The sequence below is a fragment of the Mugil cephalus genome, chromosome 18, assembly GCF_022458985.1.
Source record: "Mugil cephalus isolate CIBA_MC_2020 chromosome 18, CIBA_Mcephalus_1.1, whole genome shotgun sequence".
NCBI lineage: Eukaryota > Metazoa > Chordata > Actinopteri > Mugiliformes > Mugilidae > Mugil > Mugil cephalus.
In genome coordinates this window covers 5,322,172-5,344,252 of record NC_061787.1, presented here as the reverse complement: position 1 = coordinate 5,344,252, position 22,081 = coordinate 5,322,172, and the positions used below count along the sequence as shown (strand labels likewise).

The following is a 22,081-nucleotide window of genomic DNA, read 5'->3' as shown; positions in this document are numbered from 1 at the left end:
AGAAAAATCTGGATATTTACACGTAGCCAGGCAATTTTTGTATTAATATTACAAATAGTGTGTTCTCAGTGTGATCAAAGGCGCTTTTAAATGGAAGGAAATCTCCAGTCTTCCTTTGGGAAACAAACGCACTGGGGAAAATCCAACAGATTAGTGTTAAAATCTTTTAGGTTACATCACCTCTGAGTGTAGCCTATTTGGACCTGGCATTTAATCGCGACAGGCGCTCAAGTCTCGCTCCTATTGGGTCCAGCGCTGATGGGTGGACTGAATAAATAGCGTGTAGGATGCGGTTCACAACGAGATGAGTGGAGGAGCAGCAGAGGAAGTGGGAGGATCAGTTCATAGTAGCTGCTCATAACTCACAGCAACCGTGCGTTACAGTGGCAACTGGACTCTGACTGAGCTGCAGCTGAACTCTCACTCCACTCTTACTTTGCGGGTCTCAAAAGCGGCTTTCGAGTAGTTTTTTTTTCTCCTTGCGTTAATTGTTAGTGGCGCTTCCTGAGTGCGCTGTGATCCAAGTTGATCGGGGCAACCCTACCTATCTGCTGCAAACAGGTTGCAAGAAGGAAACATTCCCTGCGCGTTTTTTTTTCCGCCGCTTATTTGAATTGATAGAAAGCTTGGCCAAGATGATGATCATCATTGCGGAGTTCTTCGTGGTCATTTTGAAGGTGCTCTGGGCTTTTTTAACAGCCGGGGCTAAGTGGGTTGTGCGACCCAAGGAGAAGAGCGTGGCGGGACAGGTGTGCGTGATCACCGGGGCTGGAAGCGGCCTCGGGCGGCTGTTCGCCAAGGAGTTCGCCCGGAGACGAGCGATTCTGGTGTTATGGGACATAAACAGCCAAAGCAACGAGGAGACGGCGGAGATGGTGCGGCAGATTTACCACGAACTGGACACTCCCATAACTAAAAACGGTAAGTCTGCCTTTATTAATTGAGGGGGTGCACGCAGCTTTTACGCACGGTGAGCGAAAACTACGGTCTGTTGTGATTCAGGAGGATACCGTGCTCCGTTAACTGACACATTCGTGATAACGTGTGTGGCCGGGCTTGCATCGCCTCACACATATTTGTAATCAGTTTGAACGCGATTAAAATATATATTTTCTTAAGCGTGCACCCCAAAAAGTTCCATCTTCCATTCAGACGGAGACAACCTGTTTAAAATAATTAGATTTATTAGTCATGCAAGGTGGTACAATCCGATCCAAACAAACTTTCATTCATCCCTTCTCCACCTCTTTTCCCCCCCTGCAGGACCTGTGGGAGGTGTAGAGGAAGTGCCCCCTTTCCAGCCGCAGGTCTACACCTATGTGTGTGATGTGGGGAAGCGTGAGAGTGTGTATTCTACGGCCGAGAAGGTGCGGCGAGAGGTGGGAAATGTGGACATACTGATCAACAATGCCGGCGTGGTCTCCGGTCACCACCTCCTGGAGTGTCCCGACGAGCTGATCGAGCGCACCATGGTGGTCAACTGTCACGCACACTTCTGGGTGAGCTGCTTTCTCGAGAATAAATGAATAAATAAATAAACACATGAACGAATAAATGAATGAATCAGGGCCGTCTCAGTGACAACATGTGTTAGGACTTAAAACGCGATGCTGGTGATATGGCCTCCTCAGTTTCCAAAAGCACAGTGTTCTCTAATGTGTTTACTGTGATGCCATGTTCACAGGAATGTTTCCACTCTGACTCGCATGCCTGTGTATAATCCTATCCTTCTGTGTGCCAAACTCAAGAATCAAAGGTGTGTGTGTGTCTCTCTGTGTGTGTGCCTCCAGGACTGAGAAACTATGACCATAAATAGTTGTCTCTCATGTTCAGATTTCAGCGCCTCTTAGTTTCACTCTGCCAGGGGAAAGTCACAGGTTCCTCGAGCCTTTGCTTTTGCTTTGGCAGCCCCAGTGAGGGATGATCCCCGAGGTATGCGAACCCTGCCTCCTCGTCTCCAGATCTGCACGAACCTGACGGGAGCAGGGTTCTGTGCTGTACGTGGGCTGCTGGCCCCGGCCTTGGATAATCTCACCGCATTTTGTTGGCAGGTGCAGATTTGTTATGTATCAGATTTTTTTTTTTACCTTGGCTCCGTTCCTTGTTGTCTTTTCAGTGTAACTACTTATCTGAGAGCCTATGTGGGCTTGATGGAGTGAATATGTTGCACTTGAGATAAGCATAAGCTAGCTTTTTTTTGTGTGTGTGTGTGTGTGGGATGTGGGAAGTCTGTGGTTGCAGCCTGACATTGCAATTAGTTATTGATTTGAAAGCTGAATGGATTTAAAACACTGTTTAGCATAATGGGATCCTCTCCTCTTGCCTTAAATACACCTGTAATGACACCTGATTGTGTTGCTACGGGTGCAGTGATGGTGCACGATGAGGCTTCAGTAAATTGCAATGATCTGGAATGTGTCACAGCTCCTGAACTGACCACTTGATCTTTGCCTAAAGTGTTGGAGCGAACATATCCAAAGAGTCACGAGAGGGCGGCTGATCATTCGAGACTCCGGCCGCGCGGCCGAGAGTTGTTTTCTCAGCGGCGATGCCATGAAACCACACCGATTTGAAGCCCTCTAATTGAGCATGAAAATCTCTTGTGTTTGTCAGTCAGCCGGGTTTGTGTATTTCCTGCCTAATGGACGCTCCATTCAGCCATTCATGTGGCGCCTCTCCGCTGGCTATCTCCCGTGTTCCTTTACATCCAGGATTTGGAGTCAGGATCCAGTGGTTGGGTGGCAGAGTTGGGATCCCTTAATAGAGGTCTGTGTTTGTGTTCTCTCGCACTCTATGGAGAGCGTGGTTTCTTTAGGAGTGGTAGTGGTGGTGGTGGTGGTGGTGGTGGTGGTGGTGGTGAGGGGGTGGGGGGGGGCAGATGAAAGAAGGACTTAATGAATGACGACAGCCAGAATGGAGGATGTGGTTCATTAACGACACAAGCTAGATGAATAGAGCTTAGACTAACACGGACCTGTCCACTTTCCTCTCTTACAAACACAGTCACTCACTGCGTGCAGGTGGTGCTTTACACAAACCTTTGATTTTTGTTGTTTTCCTTTCGGGAACAACAGGTTTTTCAAAATGGCTCGCTTGTGGTTGATGACTCAACACGGGACGGGATTTAAATCCTATTTATTTATCGAGGCGTGCATTTATTTATTTATTTTTTAATGGAATGCTGTCACTAAAGGGGATATTGTAAAAGTGAGGATTAGCATTTGAAACCTGAAGAGACTCATTCAGAGCAGCGTTTCAGTTTATAGGACACGTTTACAGGTGGTCCTGCCCTTTTTTTTTTATGTAGCCGTTTAGCTTTTTATTACATTTCGATGCCCCGACGGTGGACACTAGGGTTTCAGGAGAAAGTGGCTTAAGTTCAAAGCTTCCCTTCAATCTTAAACAACATAACTTTGTGTAAAATGAGCAAAGGGAAGGCAGGCGTCCAGATGCTGAAAGATTTGTGGAGGTTCTCGTTCGCTGGATTGGGACTAAGGCAGGGATGTAGACGTGAGCAGGAAACGGATGGTAATCTTAGCGCGAGTGTGGGTGTCTGCCAGACCAACCCAGCTCAGACCCCACACTCACTACTTCTCCTTCTTCTTCTTCTTCTCCTTCTTCTTCTCCTCCTCTCCTCCTTCCTCAGGCCCCTCTGACTCCTCCCAACCTGATTTGGAGGCAGCGGGTGCAGCTGCATCGGAGTCAGGGAGGCCAGAGTCTGTTCATCTGGCTCTGCCACACACACACACACACACACACACACACACACACACACACACACACACAAACAGCCAGGATCCAGCCCCTTAGCTTTTTTTTTTCTTTTTCTATTATTATTTATGAGGCAGGAGGTCATCACATTGAATTTGTCTGATGCCTTGATTAATCCAGCTGGCTATTTGTGAAGTTTGCTGCTCAGTTTTTAGTCACGGCAGGGGGGTGGGGGGGGGGCTAGTGTCACCAGTTTGTGTTTAAGGATTAGTGTGCGTCCAGTGGAAGGAAATGAAAGGAAATCACCCACAGCATCTTGAGCTTCCAATAAAAAAGCAGTTATTCCCCCTCTTGTGGAAAACCCTCTCGCTCAGCGGCGGCGGCGCGAACGTGCCGAGCGCTCGAGAGCGGCGGACGACGTGGCGGGAAAAGAGCAGGGGGAAGGAAAAGGAAGGCAGTGCCATCCCATCCACAGGCGAGGCGAGAGGGTAATGGTAAGCTGCTGCTGACCCACTTTATCTGACAATTGGTTTCTTGTCTGTGGATCAGCTTGACAAGATGCCAGGCGACAGGAGCCAAGTTCCGCAGGCCGCATTCCTGCTGTAGCTGGAGAAAGGAGGCAGCCAGGCAGAAGGGTCCTACTTGACTGGGTTTATATGCCCCCCCCCCCCACCCCCCTTCAATCCCTTCCTCAGGCCCGGTGCACCTGTAGCCCCCTAAGTGAAGCTAGCCGTGACTACTCCCACGTTGGCTCCCCTCCTTGTGCATTTACCTGCTCACATCTTGAAGCTTAAGATTGGGGAAGCAACTTATTCCAAGTTTCACAATCCACGTAACAAAAAAACAAGTATGGAGGACTAATGTATCAGTTGCTACAGCTATTATTAATGGAACACTTCAGTTAAAAGCACATAAAAATCTATCCGATGAAAAATGAGTCTTTGCTAGCGTAAGGAACTCCTCAGGTGAAACATTTACAGTCTAGTTAAACTGGTTGATGAATGATTTCCTCAGTTTCTGAGCTTTGTTAAAAAAACTGGCTGGATTATTAAAGTGGTTGCTTCCTAAACTCTGGTCGTGGAAACCGTTGGGTGGGTGGTGGGTTGAGCCGTGGTCATTTCTAGCTGCCGCTGGCTCATTAGCACGGTCACCGCAACGTGCACACATCGGTCAACCCTGATGTGCACCAAAATATCGAAACCGTCCCACTCGAATTCCACGACATGATCAGACAAGCTCTGGAGTTGAGCCCCCCCTCCTCCACCCTCTCCCCCCCCACGTCCTCACCACCCTCTCTCATCCAGGGAAAAGTCAGCCCAATTAAATGGCCATCTGGTCCTCCGCTAAGGCCAATATTTTGTTCATATTCCTGTTGGTGAGGCGTGAGCGCTAATACAGCCTGACACCCCAGCTGCACGGAGCTTTGTGTGGCTTAAATGCTCCTGGGGGCACACACCAATTAGGGGAGGGGGCCAGTGGGTGGTGGGGGGGTACAGCGGGCAGGGCACCCACACATAGGCCAAGGAGGCCCGGCTGTGTCAGCGGGTAATTTAGCGGAACAAGGGAGCGTTGAGACCCAATTACGGCAGCTCTGATGTAAGACACGAGCCCCCGGTTGCCTTCACACATTTTGTGTCTGAGAGGTCAGCGCGGGTCACACCAACACGCCGGAGTTGCCATGAGAGGCAGGACGTCGCGGGGAGGGTGGGAGAGAGATGGGACGGTCGGCAACGTTCAAGAGGGGGGAATCGGCCTTTTTCTTTTTCTTTTCCTTTTCCCCTCCGTGCTACGGTTTCCAGTAATTTTCACACCACTCAGCAAAATTGTCCAGTCATATCTGCGTGTTGGCTTTCCTTGCGGAGCGCCGTGCCAGATCAAGTCATTCCCCTGCGCTCTGAAAGTTGCTGTGGGAGTGGGGAAAACTTTGGCTCAAGTCAGGTACGGGCATATCTTAAGTTAATGCTTCATTTGCACGCAACTCCCTCCCTCCATCATCCACTGCCATTCTGGCTCGCAGAGGCCTTCGGCAGCTTTTGCCCAGGCCTCATGACCCCCCCCCCCCCCCCCCCCCCCCCCCCCCCCCCCCTCTCATGCTCCCTCTTTTTGGGCCCCATCGCTCGATGAGCTGAATATTGCAGAAACCTGAAAATTTATGTCCTGGATAAGTGCAGATGTTTGGAGCCGAGTCAGATCAGTAATACCTGGCTGTGGAAGGAACTCCACAACGATGAAGTCATCTTCTTCTCTCTCGGTGTAGATCTGATCTGCTGCTGCTTCCAGTTTTTATTTCCCCCACTAAAAAAAAAACAAAAAAAAAAAACAAGGACATCCAACTGCAGTGGAGATTAAACTAGAAGTCAGTAGGTCCGACGCAGTTAATCTCTGGGTGCGCGTTTAATGAGGCTCTTCCTCCCCGAGCGGTGGTTTCGTGGCTGTACTACCAGGTACCATGCTCCCGCTGGCTCCGTGCTCCTCTGAAGGAAATGTTTACAGAAGAGGCAGAATCAGTTTTCTGGCCAAACATATTGCGCAGAGGGGCACAGAATTATTGGGAAAAATGGTTATGATGCCTGAAAGATGCTTTAAAATTTTACACTTCGCTATGCAGCAGCAGCAAAACACTTTTACTCCTCATAATATCTGGTTGTGATGACGGTGACTTCGAGGCGCCCTCTCTGTTTTGCGCCGGTCACCTCAGTAACCTCGGCGAGAGTTGTTGCATTCTTCTTCACTATGGCAGCGCACATCTGACTCGGAAAAGGCCGAGCTCCGCCACCAACAAAAGGCCCGCTGCTTGTTTGCGGACCTCCTAGTGGGAGAGTGATTGGTCAGTTCCTATCATTACCGTCACATGTCACACCTGCTGATCGGCTCATGCTGGGTCCAGGGGGGGCGGTGGTGGGGGTGGTGGTTGTGGTGGTGGTGGGGGCGAGGAATGGATCCGCAGGTCAATGAACCGCAGCCAGCCCTTCTCGCCGGCCGCTCGGCCTCTCTCTCACGTGGCGCCGGGGTTTTGAGCGCTTTCATCTGGGAGCTAAGTCCCTCCGACCGCTGCCCGGGGTGAGGACGCGAAAAGGCTGCGCAGGTGGATGAGAAGTGTATTGTTGGAAGTGCTGAGTGAACGGAGGCCTGCGATCGGTGTTGTCACCAGCTCTTTAGTGCACGGCACCAGATCTGTGTGGGAAAAAGGACAAACGAAAAGGAAAACCTCCCACTCCCCTACAACATCTGATTCACTTTTAACTTTTAGCTCTACCTCCAGCGCTCGGTGTGAGTTTTATTTATTCATTTTTTTTATCCCCCCCTTCCCTTGCCTGTTATGAATTCTCATTCAGACGCTTCTCTCCGCATCACCATGGAGAAGAGAGAAACAGAGGAGGCGGGGGGATGAGAGGATCAAAGGGCTTTGGCACAGACAAACTGCACAAGTGAACTAACCTTCCTCTTTTTTCTCTTTGCCCTTCTGTCTCTTCTGTCCTCCCCCCCCCCAGACCACCAAGGCGTTTCTCCCCAAGATGCTGGAGCTGAATCATGGACACATTGTGACGGTTGCCAGCTCCCTGGGTTTATTCAGCACAGCTGGAGTGGAGGTTAGTATCATACACAACCCCGGCGCGCACACACATCCCGTCGTTCCCACCGTCCGAAGCCGGCGCTTTTCTGCGAAGCCGCCGGCGTGCCAGCTAGCACACTGGGACGGGGGAGGCTCGGGGGCCCCCGCTCTCTAGTCGTCCCTCCACCCGTTAAATTAAGGAACACAGATGAGCATTGGGAGCCTCTTATGGATTCTTCTATTAGCAGCAGTGGGGGGGTGGGGCCCCTATTGGGCTCTGGCCCCGGGGCCAGAATAAGCTGACAGCTCCCCAAGGGACAGAGACATCTTCATCACTGCTTTGTGAACAACTTGGTGCTCGCTCAGTATTCAGCTCACAGCGGCTTTCAATGGATATGGTTTCAGTTTTTCTTCCTATAGTTTTTTTTTTTTTTTGTTATTTTAATGTGTGGGGGGTCATTTATCTCCACAACCACAAAGGGAGGAGACCATATATATACATATGTACATATATTTTATATTTTCTCAATTATCCTCTGGTATTAATTTCTGGAATAACTTCCCGTCCAAAGAGGCAGCAGGTTTTATTCGGGGCCGTTCCAGTTTGTTGATATCCCTCGAACGTGTGCGTCAGTCTCAGGGAACCAAAAGCTCTCGTCTGTCATGTGGGCACAGTCAAATCCCTTTATCCTCCCTGTGTTTATCGACACGCATCTGTGTTTGCCTAAGAGTTTTTTTTTTACATTTTTTTTTCAACGATTATTTCCACGGTGAGCCACATCAAAAAAAAAACCCGCCCGCCAAGCAGAGCGGTGTCCTGATGCACTGTAGAAGAATGCTAATGAAACCGTAGAACAGCGGACGGGCTGGCTTTGCTTTTTTTTTTTTTTTTTTTTTTTTGTGGCCGTATCATTAACGGCAAGGAGAGACCTGTGAGGCCGCGGGGCGTGTTTGATAATGCTCTCTGGTCCCTGGGTTTCACGGGGGTTTCATGAGGCTGAACCTGTTCTGTTTGTTTTGTTTCTTTTTAGGATTACTGCGCCAGTAAGTTCGGTGCCATCGGGTTCCACGAGTCGCTGAGCCACGAGCTGAAGGCCTCGGAGAAGGACGGCATCAACATGACGCTGGTGTGCCCTTACCTGGTCGACACGGGAATGTTCAAAGGCTGCAGGATAAGGTGCGTTTAATAAGAAACCAGCACCTGGGACGAGTTTGTCACTTGTAATCATCGCCTCATATAAAAACTGGTTCAGACACCAATTTGAACTTCAAAGCGAGCAGCTTGTGTTGTGTTAGTTATTATAGTTGTATTCCACCAGGCGACACTTTGCTTAAACAAAGAGGGCTACTTTGCTTTCCCAGGGGAAAAAAACCTCACCAACAGGTGCGCCCGGGCTAAAACGTCCACCCCTCCTACCCCAGTCCGCCGTAATAGTCCTCACTCTGTTGGGACGGTTACAGTCGGCAGGTGTCCCGCCAGTTAGTGTAGTGGCCGTTTGTCTCGAGCTAATAACAAAACAAAAAATACGTCATAAACAAACTCGATTCAAATCAAACGCGGCTGCTAAGGCACTCGGGGATTTAGATGACGCAGGGATTGAGAGGGAAAAAGTCCATTGTCCAGGCAAAAAAAAAAAAAAAAGACATTAGGTGTGGTTTACTTAGACTGGTTTAAAAAAAAAAACAAAAAAAAAACACCATAACCCTTCCTGGTGCCTAACTCACCTGTCCCTTCTTCCTGTATTTATGCTCCAGTTACCTTATGCCTTCAAAATAAAAGCACTAACAAATAATCAAAATAAGCAGGAATGCTAATGTATTTATAAACCTACTCATCTAAGCTTAAAAAGCAAATAACTAATATTTAAACAAGATTACAAAAGAATGACCAATGACTTTGAATAAAATGTACCCTGGTTAAATTCAATTAATTAGACTTCCACTAAAATACAACTGGATTATTAATCATTTTTTCTCCCCCTGTTCAGGAAGGAGATCGAGCCTTTCCTGCCTCCCCTAAAGCCAGAGTTCTGCGTGAAACAAGCCATGAGGGCCATCCTCACCGACCAGCCCATGATCTGCACGCCTCGCATCGTCTACATGGTTAACTTCATGAAAAGGTGAGCTGCCTTCTTCCAGTGCGTTTCCACGTCAAACCGTTAAGCACCTGTGGCCTGTGTTCGCTGACCTTATCGTCTCCCCCGCAGCATCCTGCCCTTCGAGGCCATCGTGTGCATGTACCGGTTCCTGGGCGCCGACAAGTGCATGTACCCCTTCCTAGCTCAGAGAAAGGAGGCCATGAACAACAACGAGGCCAAGAACGGGATCTAGGATCTAGCGCACACACTCACCTGCAAGCACGAGGAAACAACCACTGAGGATGAAAAATGGGGAAGACGGAAGGAAGAAAAGACTGAATCTAGACTGGTGCACTTGCATTGAGCAAATGCAAAGGTTTACCATATTGTTCCTCTGGAACAAAGAAAGCTGTGTACTACACAAAGGATTTATTTGACTTGTTTTTGTCTGATTTTTTAAGTTTGTTTAAAGAAACCAGCATCTATATACTGTGTCACTAGTTTTGAAATCATACAAAAAAAAAAGGTATCCAGTAATTAACTATGTACGTAATGTAGTCACCAGCCTTATCTAGTGTCATTGTGGAACTATACAGTATGTTACTGTACAAACAGTAATAATCTTTTTTTTTTTTCACTATTTTATTTTTGTAGACATGCACTGTAATTTCTGATTTTTCTTATTTTTTTTCTGATGTAAATTCAGATTATTATATATATTTTTTCCACACTGCCAGCGTTCTCTGTGTAGAAACTATTTTAACGCAGCATTTCAAACTACACAATGTCTCCCCCGTGCAGAGGCTCCTTTTTATTTTATTTTTTTATATATATATATATATTATATATATATATTGGTTCCCCAAGTCAGGAAATGCATCTGCAACTTGGCTCTAATTGTAGCCTGTGCCATTCAAATTAAGGAAATAATTTCACTAATAACGTCTACCGTATTTAGTTTTTTAGTCTTTACATGCAGCATTCCAAATGGGACAAACTGTCTCCAGTGTCCCTCAATAGTCCTCTCATTTCAGGTCTTTTTTTACACTAACCTCTCCAATGAAAAGTGCACGAGCTCGTCTGTGTCCTGTGTGGAATAAGCATGTGTGACACATTCAGAATGTATTTCTTGGGGGAGAGAGTAAATTCATATATATATATATATATATATTATTTCTCCAACATTTCTGGTGTTCATATTGTAAATTTAACCAATATCATTTGGGGGAAACAGGAAAAAAAAGAATAAATAACCCAACACGTATGTATCTCCAGGTGAAACCGCAGTCCCGGCACTGATCTGTGTTTGAGGGAAATGTATTAAAGCTTTGCATTATTTTATTTTTCCCCCCCGAAAGCGAATACTCTGTTCAAGTGTCCACCTCGTCCAGTTAAAAGTGAAATGTATATGTTTAAATGTTGTGAATACCCCCGTGTCCCAAAGTCTCCACCGCATTTGATGTATGAATATTTTATATGACAAGTTTTTGTTTTCTTTTTTTTTTTTTTTTGAATTTCAACTACATTCCAACAGGCGTCATTCTTCCAGTCACAGTGATGAGCCTAAAGTCTCTACCTCTTAATTTTTGCCAATTTTTATTTTTTTGACAGTATGACATAAGCCTCTTTATTATTATTTTTTTTTTTTGTAATATTCTGAAGACTGCTCCATGGCAGAGCAAATGTGGTTCCAATGTTTAGTGTCTCTACCTAACTTAAATTAATAAAGTGATTTAGATTATTACACGGTTTGCAGTTATTCCCCGTTCAGCAGAAAATACCGGAAATTCAATAAGGGTCTGCATGTGACGTCACAGTAAGCGAAGTCTCCATGGTTACGGCCCCTGAGTCGCAAACAGTGACCGTTGAGACGTGGAGATTAGCAGCATTAGCTTGAATCATAGGCTTTAATAGCGTCTAAATTGTAAAATTAACTTTATAAAAAAATGCGAAAGCTGTTGCGCGATTGACGACTGTACCAACAGAATTGAAAAGCAGTCAGATATATTTTTAAAGATATCTCCGACTGCCAAAGAAAAGAGAAGTAAACGGATCGGTGCGTTACGAAGAAACAACTGGAATCCAGACACAGAAACCTGGTGTTGTGGTTCTCATTTTGTGTCAGGTAACGTTAATATTATTATTATTATTATTATTATTATTATTATTATTATTTATGAAGTCACACCTTAAGTTACTTCTTAAGTTACGTTCTGGAGGGCTGTCAGATAAGTTTGTTGATGTTGTTGCTTTGTCGTAGTTACGGGCCGGAAGTACTTAACTACTTCAGTTCCAACATTAAATAACAATAAAACAATATTTGCGATCACTCCGCATTACCCTTTTAAAGCTACAGTATGGTATGGCTAACGTCACTTCTCAGTAAAGCTCTTAGCGTTAGCATCTTTTATTTAGCTACATTTATCACAACCGAAATGACCTAAAACTAAATGAAACTGAGGCTAATCCACTTTTCCAAATCCATACTAGTTCGTATGGGTCATTGTCGAGTCCAGTTGTCCTTAATTTGATCTGATAATTCACATTTTTCTGCAGCACGCAGCAAAATAGGCTCAACTATTAGCTTCCTGACACATTAGCATTTAAAAATGAGAGGTAGTGCTGGTTTTATTCCAGTTAGTTGGACTGTACACCGATCAGCCACAACATTGAACTCACTGACAGGAGAAGTAAATAATACTGTAAGTTGGACCTGGCATTCATTCACGTGAATGTTAACATGTACTATCCACCTAGACCAGACCAGGCACCTCCACCCCATAGCAATGACACTCCTTGATGGCAGCAGCCATCCCCCAAAACGGTTTACGTTTAGGAATAACTACAGCGCAAGGCCTTCAAATTCTCTACATCCCAAACTGATCAAGTATCTGTGGGATGATCCTCAACCCATAGGACCCAAAGGACACCCACAAACAACACTGACACCCTCAGAAGGCCCATGACCGTTCTCTGACGAGTCTGTTTTAGTTACCTACACAATATCGTTTTTTAAATCTGCAAAATTTTAGATGAATATATTTTAAATAGTGATCAAACCATGGTAAACTTACATCACTGCCTCCAAAAGATTCAATCTCAGGCTAAAGAGTGCAGGGTACGGAAAGCAAGCATCGTATTCCTGACCACCACTACGGCATAAACACGACCGATTCTGCGCTATTTTTAAACCCCCAAACTGAAACAATAATTCAGCAGGAACTAATGAAGCTATACGGAAACTCTGTGAATCACCACGGCGAATGACAAGAAAGAGGATCTAATGCAACGCCGACGAACGTCTTGTACGCAGTTTTCCATTGTGCGGACGACACCCACCCAGCCCTGTTCTCCTCCTTAGGACGAGTCTTTTGACTAGTATCAGTATCACTGTCCTCCTCACACATTGTGCCACACAGTGAGTCAGGCAGCCTTCAGATATGGGTGTTGGCTTAGCAGCGTAAAAGCCATTTGCCTTTTGTACGTGCTGTCATGAGACTTTTCTAAAAACAAAGGCTTACCCAAGAGTTAAGTCATGCAGGGGGACTGAAAGTCAGGCTTGTCACACTGAAAGGGAAAGAGGATGCAAAAGTCATACTGCGAGTTGTAGAAATGTTAGCGGGAGGTCACAATAAATAACCTCGTATAGGACGACTGCAGAGAATGAGGACAACAATGGTCGTAAAAACGTTCACCGGTGGGACGTGTTTCTGTTAAAACCTATGACGGTCTGCCTCGCCGAGACATCTGGGAGGGCAACGGTGGAATTCCTGCCATTTCTGCTGTTATGCAGCTGACCCTGACCTTTTACTTCACCAGAGGAAAACAAGGAAAAAAAGAAACTCCTAATTGGTGTCAGCTAAATATTACATTAACTTGTCATGAGCTCGGTTTGGACTCACATGCTCAAACCGCTGAGTTGTTTTCGGTCTTGTATCGGTCTGCAGTTGTGAGGATGTTAGTGACGCTGGAAGAAGAAATTCAAACTTTTTTTTTTATCTGTGGAGAAGCACTTAACCCTCCCATTACCTATTAACACTTTTTATTCCTTGGGGTCAGTTTGACTCTAGCAATTTAAACCTTCCCATCCCACATATACATCCTAGAACACAAGACTCTGTTTATGCAGATCACTATAAAATCTCACTGATTGGCCTTAAATTGGAAAGAGATGTGTTCAAGTGGCGTTATATCATTGCTAAGTACATATTCTTGTTATCTAGGCTCATAAAATTAGGATTGAAAAACTATTATTACAACTATTATCGAGAATATTAACATATATTTTGGGGCCAGTGTCCCCATTAAATTAGGAAAAGTCATTAAATATGAAGAAATATGTCAATCATGCATTTACAGACGTTAAACACTGAATGGAGTCAAACTGATCCTCAAAACAGACTAAATGGATTCTAAGAAGAACATTGTTTGGGTTTTTTCCACCTACAGAAACATTTTAGGAATACCGAAGTCTGCACCATGCCCAAGCTTGAGGGCCTGAAATCTGACTAAACCTCGAGGAAAACACTGTCTAAGCAGACAACACAGCTTTCTTTGTTTCAAAACCAAAACCGAAGCTTTGTCTTGTAGCCTTTTGTAAGAGCCAGCAAACATGGATTTATAAAACTTAAACGTCCCCTTTGCATCAACTCAGCTAATCATGTTTCAGTTGCCGGGGGGGTTCCTCCTCGGAGACACCTCTCCTCAGATCAAATCGACCCCCCCACATACACAATCCCCGTCGCCGACATAGAGTACACCCGTCCTCCAGACGCCCTGATTCATCTCAAACCTCATCAGCGCGTTACAGGAGGAGGAGATGGAGCCTGGAGCATGCGGTGCTCCTCTGCCGTGACTAATCGGGCCTGGATAAAGTTGCTCAGTGGCAGATTAGTTCTAATATGAGGGGGAGTTCTGCTGACAGGTTCGATCCCTCTGTGTACAGAAACAATCACCGTGGAGTTCGGCCACTTCCGCTCCGCCGTCAGGGCCTCTGTGTTGTTAAAGAAGGTGCTACCGTCTAGTTAAGTACACACAAAAAAAAATGTCTCTGACTCATCCGAGTGAGAAAACTATTAAGATTTTGGCTTGATTCATTACTCGGGCATCTATAGGATTCTCCTCGCTCCTTTATCCTCCTGTTAATACGGCTGTAATTAAGAGGACTTCGAGGGGGTCGATGGCACATAATTCAGATGGAAAAATCAATGACTCTGGCATTTGCTTTGGCGTGGCACAGACGAGCTCCACGATCCCATTGATTTTGTTCTATTTTGGGAAAGAAGGTTCACTTCCCATATTGGCTGCTCCGAGCGAGGCCATTCATCTTGGGTCTACACGGCCTCAAGCTGGGCCGCCACCACCAGAACAAGCTTCTGGAATAGAGATCTGCTGCTAATGTATGTGAGCAGCCTTGGCGCTCCTCAATGGCTAGCAGATGTAGCTGCCAGCTGAGTCCATTAGTCAGCGGAGCCGAATTAGGACGCCGCTGTCCCGGTCACTCATTCATCTCGCTAATGGGGGGGGGGAGCAGAGCGGGTTTGGTGATCCGCAGACGGCCGGCATGGTGGAGGACCGCACAGGTGGCATGTACTGAACCACGCAAAGGTGAAGGAATGGCGTGGATAGATAAGATGCTCACTATATAGCTAGCTGTGTGCTAACAGCTGAGAATCATAAAGTTCTCAGTCACATTTACAGGTGCTAAGTTATGGAATGTTTTTTCCCACTTAGCAGCAAGTCAAATGTTTTAAAAGATATTTGAAAGATCATTTAACTGCTGTTTTGTAATGTATTGTCTATGTATCTATGTTTTGCTGCTCATTGGTAGACATATTGTACATCTTTAATACAGTATTATTGCTCGTGAGTTACCAATTAACACACACCCATGCACACACTGACATTTTCTGTTTTTATTTCTACATTACTCTTATTAGTCACAATTAATGTTTCTGTAGTCATTATTTTTTGTAGTATTTTGTGTGTAGTTTTAAAAATTGTGCAAAAATCACAAACTTGAATGGCACGGATGCACGCGATAGATAAGATGCTCACTATCTGGCCGTGTGCTAACGTTTCAGCTGAGAGTCGTAAAGTTAAACATTACATGATTCAATGCGGCGTCCTTCACTGAGAGAGGGCAGAACAGAATACGGCTTATTTGCAGGAGAAATTAACGGCACGTCACGACGCTGCATTTTGTGTGGTTATTCATTTGCGAAGCTAGGTCTTCAAATAGTGAAGGACATCTGGAAGCCTGCTGCAGAGGAAGTTTTTTTTTTAAAATATATATATATATTAAAAAACTGCAGAGTCAAACAAATGATTAAACCCTTCAACAGCCTCGGAAATTAATAAAAACACACAGCATTAATAGGATAAACTGTCCCCCTGAAAACAACTTGTGTGTTGCTGTGCTGCTGTTGGTCTTTTTTGTCTTTTCAGGTTCAGGGTTACTGTAGGACACAGCGGAGAGAAAACACGGTGAACTATAGCTGCTGATAAGTCCTATCCTCAGAGAGTCATAAGACACATAGAGCACATGCGACAACTAGAGATAAAGAAGCACGTAACAATGCTACGAACTCACTTGGAGCAATAACACAACTTCTCCAGTGTACTTTTGTTGGCTCTCTAGGGGCACAATTTAAAGTTTTCTTCTAATTTGTGAAGTAGCCTAATATATACAACTAATGTATGTGAGAGCAGAGGCACTAAAGAAGTAGACATAAAGGGGAAAACATACTGTATGTTGAGGACTGGCAGATGTATATCTGGTTTGTGGACAACCAATCAGGCATAACATTATGACCACCTTATATCCTAATACTGTGTAGGTCTCATTCATGCCTCCAAAACAGTTGTGATTCATCAGAGAATGGACATGGGTCTTCTGAGGGTGTCCTGTGATGTCTGGAAACAGGATGTTGTTGTTGTTGTTGTTGTTGTTGTTGGGGGGGGGGGCTCCGTGGATCATCCCACAGAAACTTGATCAGTTTGGGATCTAATGAATTTGGAGGCCAGGTCAACACCTTGTGCTGTTGTTCATGTGTTTTTGTCTTGAGATGTTCCTGAAGTTTTTTTTTTTGTTTCTGGGTCAGTCTGTGTCATTGCTATGGGGTGGGGCTGCCTGGTCTGGTCGAGGTGGGGGGGGGTACATGTCTAAGTAACATCCACATGAATGAATGCCAGGTCCAAAAGTTTCCCAGCAGCACACTGAATCGTCACAAGATGCTCAATGTTACTCACTTTAACTGTCAGTGGTTTTAATGTTGTGGCTGATCAGTGTGTAGGTTCAGTATATCTCGTCAAAGCTTTGATAATAACCTTCGGTTGTTGACTAATTGACTAAATACTATGGACAAACCTATCATGATCATGAACCTCGAAAATGAAACCTGAAGTGGGCGGAGCCCGTGGCCGCCATGTTGGATGAGCTTTACTCCGCCCACATTCGGATACTCCAAATATGGACTTGGGGGTTGTGTCGGTCCAACTCGGCTCTCCAACTCTCCGCTACCTGTCACTCAATGCGGGAACATCCTTAATTATGCAGAAATTTAAACCTTAATAAAAAATAAACGAATGAGTTAGAAAATAATTTACCTACTGTACAGTTGTCATGAACAGTGAAATAAACCATTGAAACCAAAATCGTTTTTTGTACCAGGCTGTAAACATGATTAATAATGCTGTAAAGTTGGGCTTTTTAACATGGGGGTCTATGGTGATTTGCTCAACTTTGGAGCCTCAAGTGGCCACTCGATGAACTGCAGCTTTTTGCACTTACGCAAAGGCATCATTACTCAGACCTGGAGGTTGCCGCCTGGTTGTACAAGGACAAAATATAACAAAAGCATCTTCCTACTTATCTAGAGGCCCATTACTCCATAATAGTGGCTGTATGTTTATGTCAGTGGATGCTATTGTGTGTACACAACACCAAAAGAGTGGTCAAATTTACATCTGTATTTAAAGCTTCGCCCACTTGAGACCAGATGATTCATGCTAACAACAGGTCTGAACAGGGCCTCAAAGTGATAATGAACTGCTGCTGGTGGTGATGGTGGTGGTGGTGGTGGTAACACTGGGTGCCACAGCTGTTCACAGATTAAACTGCTAACAATTATTCCAGTGAGATATTAGATTTAGAAGAAGTAAAAAAAAAAGAAGAGACAAAGACGTTTTTTTTTCACATGAACTGAGGTGTTTTTACTGCATTTCAGTAACAGAAACAACCTTATTACACATTGCACTCACAGCGAAGAAGAAGACACATCCTCAATGTCAGTGGACAAAGTGGTCCGAGGGCAGCCTTTAGGAGGGGGAGGGGGCCGGCAGGTCGGGGCCGCGGGCCCCCTCCGCTCGGAAAAGACGCGCTCCAGAATGCAGGCATTAAAAGCACCCAGTTGATGCCTTGGCGGGTCAATACAACACACACAATGGGTGTAGATGTGATCGACAAAAACTGTGGGTGGGGAAAGGGGAGGGGAAAAGGAGGGGGGCGGAGGGGGGCGATCCACTGGCACAAAATCACTGGAATGGAGAGGACTTTTTCGTTCACTGGAGGACACGCAGCCCCGTTACAAAACTCTCTGTGTTAAAACTTTACTGGCATTAGAGGATGTGCGCAAAAAAAAAGCCATAGTCGATTAAAACTGGCCTCTTTTATTCTGGATAAAAAGTACAACGGCGGCTGCTACTCGGGGAGGGGGGGGGGGGCCGCTCCAGTGATGCTATGCCAGTGTGGGGGTCATGTTAAAACAGGACAGGTAGACCACTCCTCGCTGGGTGGGACACGCTTCTACGGATTACTGCTAACACCAGTTTTGTCCTTTGTCGTCCACATGAAAAAACTTTTGTGTTATTTTTCGGAATATTTCTTGCAAAGTCATACACATCCATATAGATAGATGAACTCTTTTTTTTTTTTTATTTCAGCATACAATGTAAGCTGGGTGACTATATATGAAGACAACAACTACAACTTTCACAGCACTGGCATTGGTTAATTTTAAATACAGTACTCAAGCATTGTTAGATTAATAAAATAACAAAAGAAAAAAACAAAAAAAAAAAAAGGGAAACGTAATACCCCTGAAAAAAAAAAAAAAAGCTACTGTATGCAAGTTGGTTTCTCCCCTAAAATGTTTTCTTTTGTATTTCAATGGCATGACGTACATATTTGTTTTAACCATACCAACAAGTTATCCAAAGGGAAAATTGTCTATGCGGCGTAGTATCGCTTTGGACTCGGTTTGTTACAGTACCATGCATTTGTTAGTTTTGTGTTTTTTGTCCTGTAAATTTTGAAATCATCGAGAAACGTGTTAGCGTTGTCTTCACATAGACTCAGGTAATTGTGTTTTAGTCGGTCATTTCTCGGTGCACATCCACCCTATTGCATGTTGACAGGTTTTACAGGATACAGTGGCGATCGTGGGGTTGGGGGAGGAGGAGGAGGAGGAGGAGGAGGAAGGGGTTGTGTGGGGTGGGGAGGGCAGGGGTGGGGTGGGGTGGGGGGGGACAATGTGGGTTACGGGGTTTTCGGGATCAGGGTTGGTGTATGTCGAAGGAAGGGTTTGGGGTTGTCAGCTCCTAGACGACAGCCTTTGAATCCTTGCAGACCTGAGTGGTGGTGCCTGAGTTAGTCTGTTTAATGTCCGTCCTCCCTCCCACATGGTTCACTGGTCTGAAAAGACAGATGAAACTGTTAGAGAGGGTAGGGGTGGGGGGTATTTTGTCCAAGGACTTGAGCAATGTTGCTAACAATCACTCCTGCTCCGGGCAATTCGTCCTTCTCTTTCTTCCTCGGAAAGATACCAGGGCTTTACCCAGACTTTAACGAGTGTTTCTTTGGAAAAAAAAAAAAAAAAAAAAACCCACTTTAAGTGATTCCTGTAAAAGAAAACGTCCAGAAAAAACGAAAGTGCTGCAAGACACTTAACAAGTCCTTGACCTCACTTTGTTTCACGGTAACTGATTGGCTGCAGCTGGGTCAATATATAACTAAGTCCATGGGATTTATCTTGCATACATTTTTATTAAAAGTAAAAAAAAAAAAATCTATGTTTTTTTTTTAAATTATTTATCACTAGTGATGTGGGGATTGATACTGAATTGTCGATACTTCGGATACCAGGTCTTTATGCTCTAATATCAATTCTCAAAAAAAAATATCGATACTTTTGATACTTAAATCATTCGAGGTAATGTAGAAACACAGTGGAAAGTTACTAAACTATCGATAAACCGTGTGAAACATCTCAGGTTAAACCACAACACGACCACGAGACATTTATTATTTATTTTACTTATTTCTTTTTTTCAGTTTGAAACAGCATTTTCACATATTTTGTATGATTGTGTCTCTGTTTGGTTTTTCTATTGTTGTATTAGCTCGGCTGTATAGTAAATGACGCCACCACCTCAATAGACTTCAGAGTTTAAAATAAATACATAAATTACTCTGATATCTCGTATTCTTTATGAAGCTAGGATTTGAAATAAACTTTTTTTAGGTTTACCAGACACATTAAGGTGTATTTACACAAAGTATCGCCTGAATTTTACTCGTATCTAGTATCGGATCAGAAAGGAAGTCGGTGGTATCAAAGTTCACTAACGATCACTTATTAATAAAAAATGAAAAGATGTCATTAAAATGTCCAAATTTAATAACAACCACATTCTAATTAGCTAAACAATAATAAAATGAGCTTATTCAAACATTTGTTAAGATGAGATAATCACGACAGATGTTTCTTTTTTCAATTTCAATTTACTTTCAATTTGTTTATATATTATTTAGAAGAATATTTCTGTAAAAACGCCACGTGGTGATTGGTAATAGGCGGCCATGTTGATTTTAGGCCTGAAAACAGCCAAAATGTGATCAACTATGATACCTGTCGACTATAATAAACTCAAAAAGTCAATTACGTGATTATATGTTGACCCAGCTTGTGTTCTGTGCTGCTTTATTAGTGATGACTGCGACGACAGATGGATTAACGAGGACGAGTAACAAGTTTCTATTTGCTTTGCGCCATGTTTTCATTTTGACAAGTGCAATCAGCGGAAACCGAATACACCCAGAACGCACTGATAGCGGAGCATAGGTGAGTTAACGAGCTCCGAGGCTGGAGACTGGAGCGCAGGATGAGTGATTAACCGCTCAGGTGAAAGTGTAATCGCTGCCATATTTGCCCCCCGTCTCCGTCGGTGACGTAAATAAACGCTGTGGTGGTTTTTCTTCTCTCTGTTCCTTTCCTCTTTTGCTCTGAAGGAGACACGAGGCCGCATGAAAACAATCCCTTTTTTTTTTTTTTTTTTTTTTTTTTTTTCCGGGGCACACCTACTATGAAAATACTCCAGAAACGCCTGACAGTGATTTCCTCCTTGGTTTCCAAAACCCCCCACCACGGCGTCCCTACTTTCCCACTTGATTTTTCTCCACTGTCATCCTTCCTCCTTCCTTCCCTCCCTTCCTCGTCGCGGAGGAGATAGCGGAGGGGAGGCTACGTGGAGAAAGCCCTCGTGTCTGTCATGGCTCGGCCTCAATTTTGCCGATAGCTATCATGCAAAGCGTGACAGCGGCGTTGAGCATGTAAATATATACGCCCACCACTGCTTTCCTATGGAAGAAAAATGTCGAGCGGAACCGGTGGATGTGTCTGTGTGGGAGGATATGATGGGCTAGCACGGAGGATTTGAAACAAGCCAGATATGCAGACGAGACTTAGAGCTTAATTTACAAGCACTGAGCAGGAGGCCTCTGAGGCTGGCGTGATCCATGCCTTACCGTACCTTGATGGGGCCGTCCACCGGGTCCAGTCCCTGCTCCGACAGCTGTTTCAAGGCACTTAGAGCAGCCTGAGAAGAGAAGGAACAACAGATGGTCGAATGAGTGGGGAAGGTGGGAGTGGAAGGAGGGAGAGTCAGGAGACCGGGTGGGAAGACAGTGAGTGTCACCCTTCAGCTGCTTTTCAAATAACACTTCACTCTGGGAAACCTGATGCCAGCAGGACACTTTCCCTTCGCTCTGTGTTGTCTTTGGCTTCCCTCCTCGGACTGTTTATCTAGCGTTATTGGGTTTCCACTTTGTGTTTTGGCTGCGCCACATTTTCCTACGTCAATCTCATCTGTATTCGCATGCTGAGTGACAACCGAGAGAGGACGGACGGTCAGTTTTGTGGGCAGAAATTACACTTCCACCAGCTTCCAATGTTCCAATGGGGGGGGGTTTAGCCGCGTTCAGTCCATAATCACAACCAGCGACGTGCAGCAATCCGATGCCCCGTCATTAAAAAACTATATGCTATCTATATTTTCAAGCTTGAATCAAGAATCCCATGATGTCATTTCCCCCCCGCTCGTTGCCTGTGCCAGCTAGAGGGGCTGCCGGTGATGTGAGAAGGGTCCTGCCCACTATCATAATATATACAACATGTGCTGGAGTTAGGGAGGTGTAGTAGTAGTGTGGGGTGGCCTGGAAGACGATAACAACAAAAATTAATAGACAGGCAGAGGTGTTTTAGTCTGATTTGCGGACTGTGATCGTTAATGATGAGCTGCTCTGTCTGATCTTAACCGGTTTGCAGGTTTAATTATGCCACAGATGACTGGCTCCAGATGTGTTTTGCCAAAGGGTAGCCCGTTTAGACTGTGCTATCTCCCAGCAGTGCTCACACCGTGCGTCCAGCTATGCATAGAGCAACATACTTAACATTTCTTG

General features: G+C 45.0%; 2 protein-coding genes across 3 annotated transcripts in view; one reads left to right on the top strand and one right to left on the bottom strand.

Moving 5' to 3' along the window:
* The first annotated feature begins 290 nt into the window (after positions 1-290).
* On the top strand, positions 291-11,086 carry rdh10a (retinol dehydrogenase 10a). The gene is made up of 6 exons (XM_047568706.1): positions 291-921; positions 1,264-1,499; positions 7,203-7,301; positions 8,296-8,441; positions 9,253-9,384; positions 9,472-11,086. The coding sequence occupies exons 1-6, from the start codon at positions 636-638 to the stop codon at positions 9,593-9,595; spliced, it is 1,023 nt and encodes a 340-aa protein (XP_047424662.1). The 5' UTR covers positions 291-635; the 3' UTR covers positions 9,596-11,086.
* A 6,442-nt stretch (positions 11,087-17,528) lies between these two features.
* stau2 (staufen double-stranded RNA binding protein 2) overlaps positions 17,529-22,081 on the bottom strand; it is a 114,109-nt gene continuing 109,556 nt past the window's right edge. The window contains exons 14-15 of one of the 2 annotated variants that reach the window (XM_047567903.1): positions 21,149-21,219; positions 17,529-19,036 (exon numbers count right to left, since the gene is read on the bottom strand). In XM_047567903.1, coding sequence (XP_047423859.1) covers positions 18,943-19,036; positions 21,149-21,219 — 165 coding nt within the window. In that variant the 3' untranslated portion in view covers positions 17,529-18,942. The remainder of the gene's footprint in view (positions 19,037-21,148; positions 21,220-22,081) is intronic. The other variant, XM_047567904.1, reaches the window with a different exon arrangement.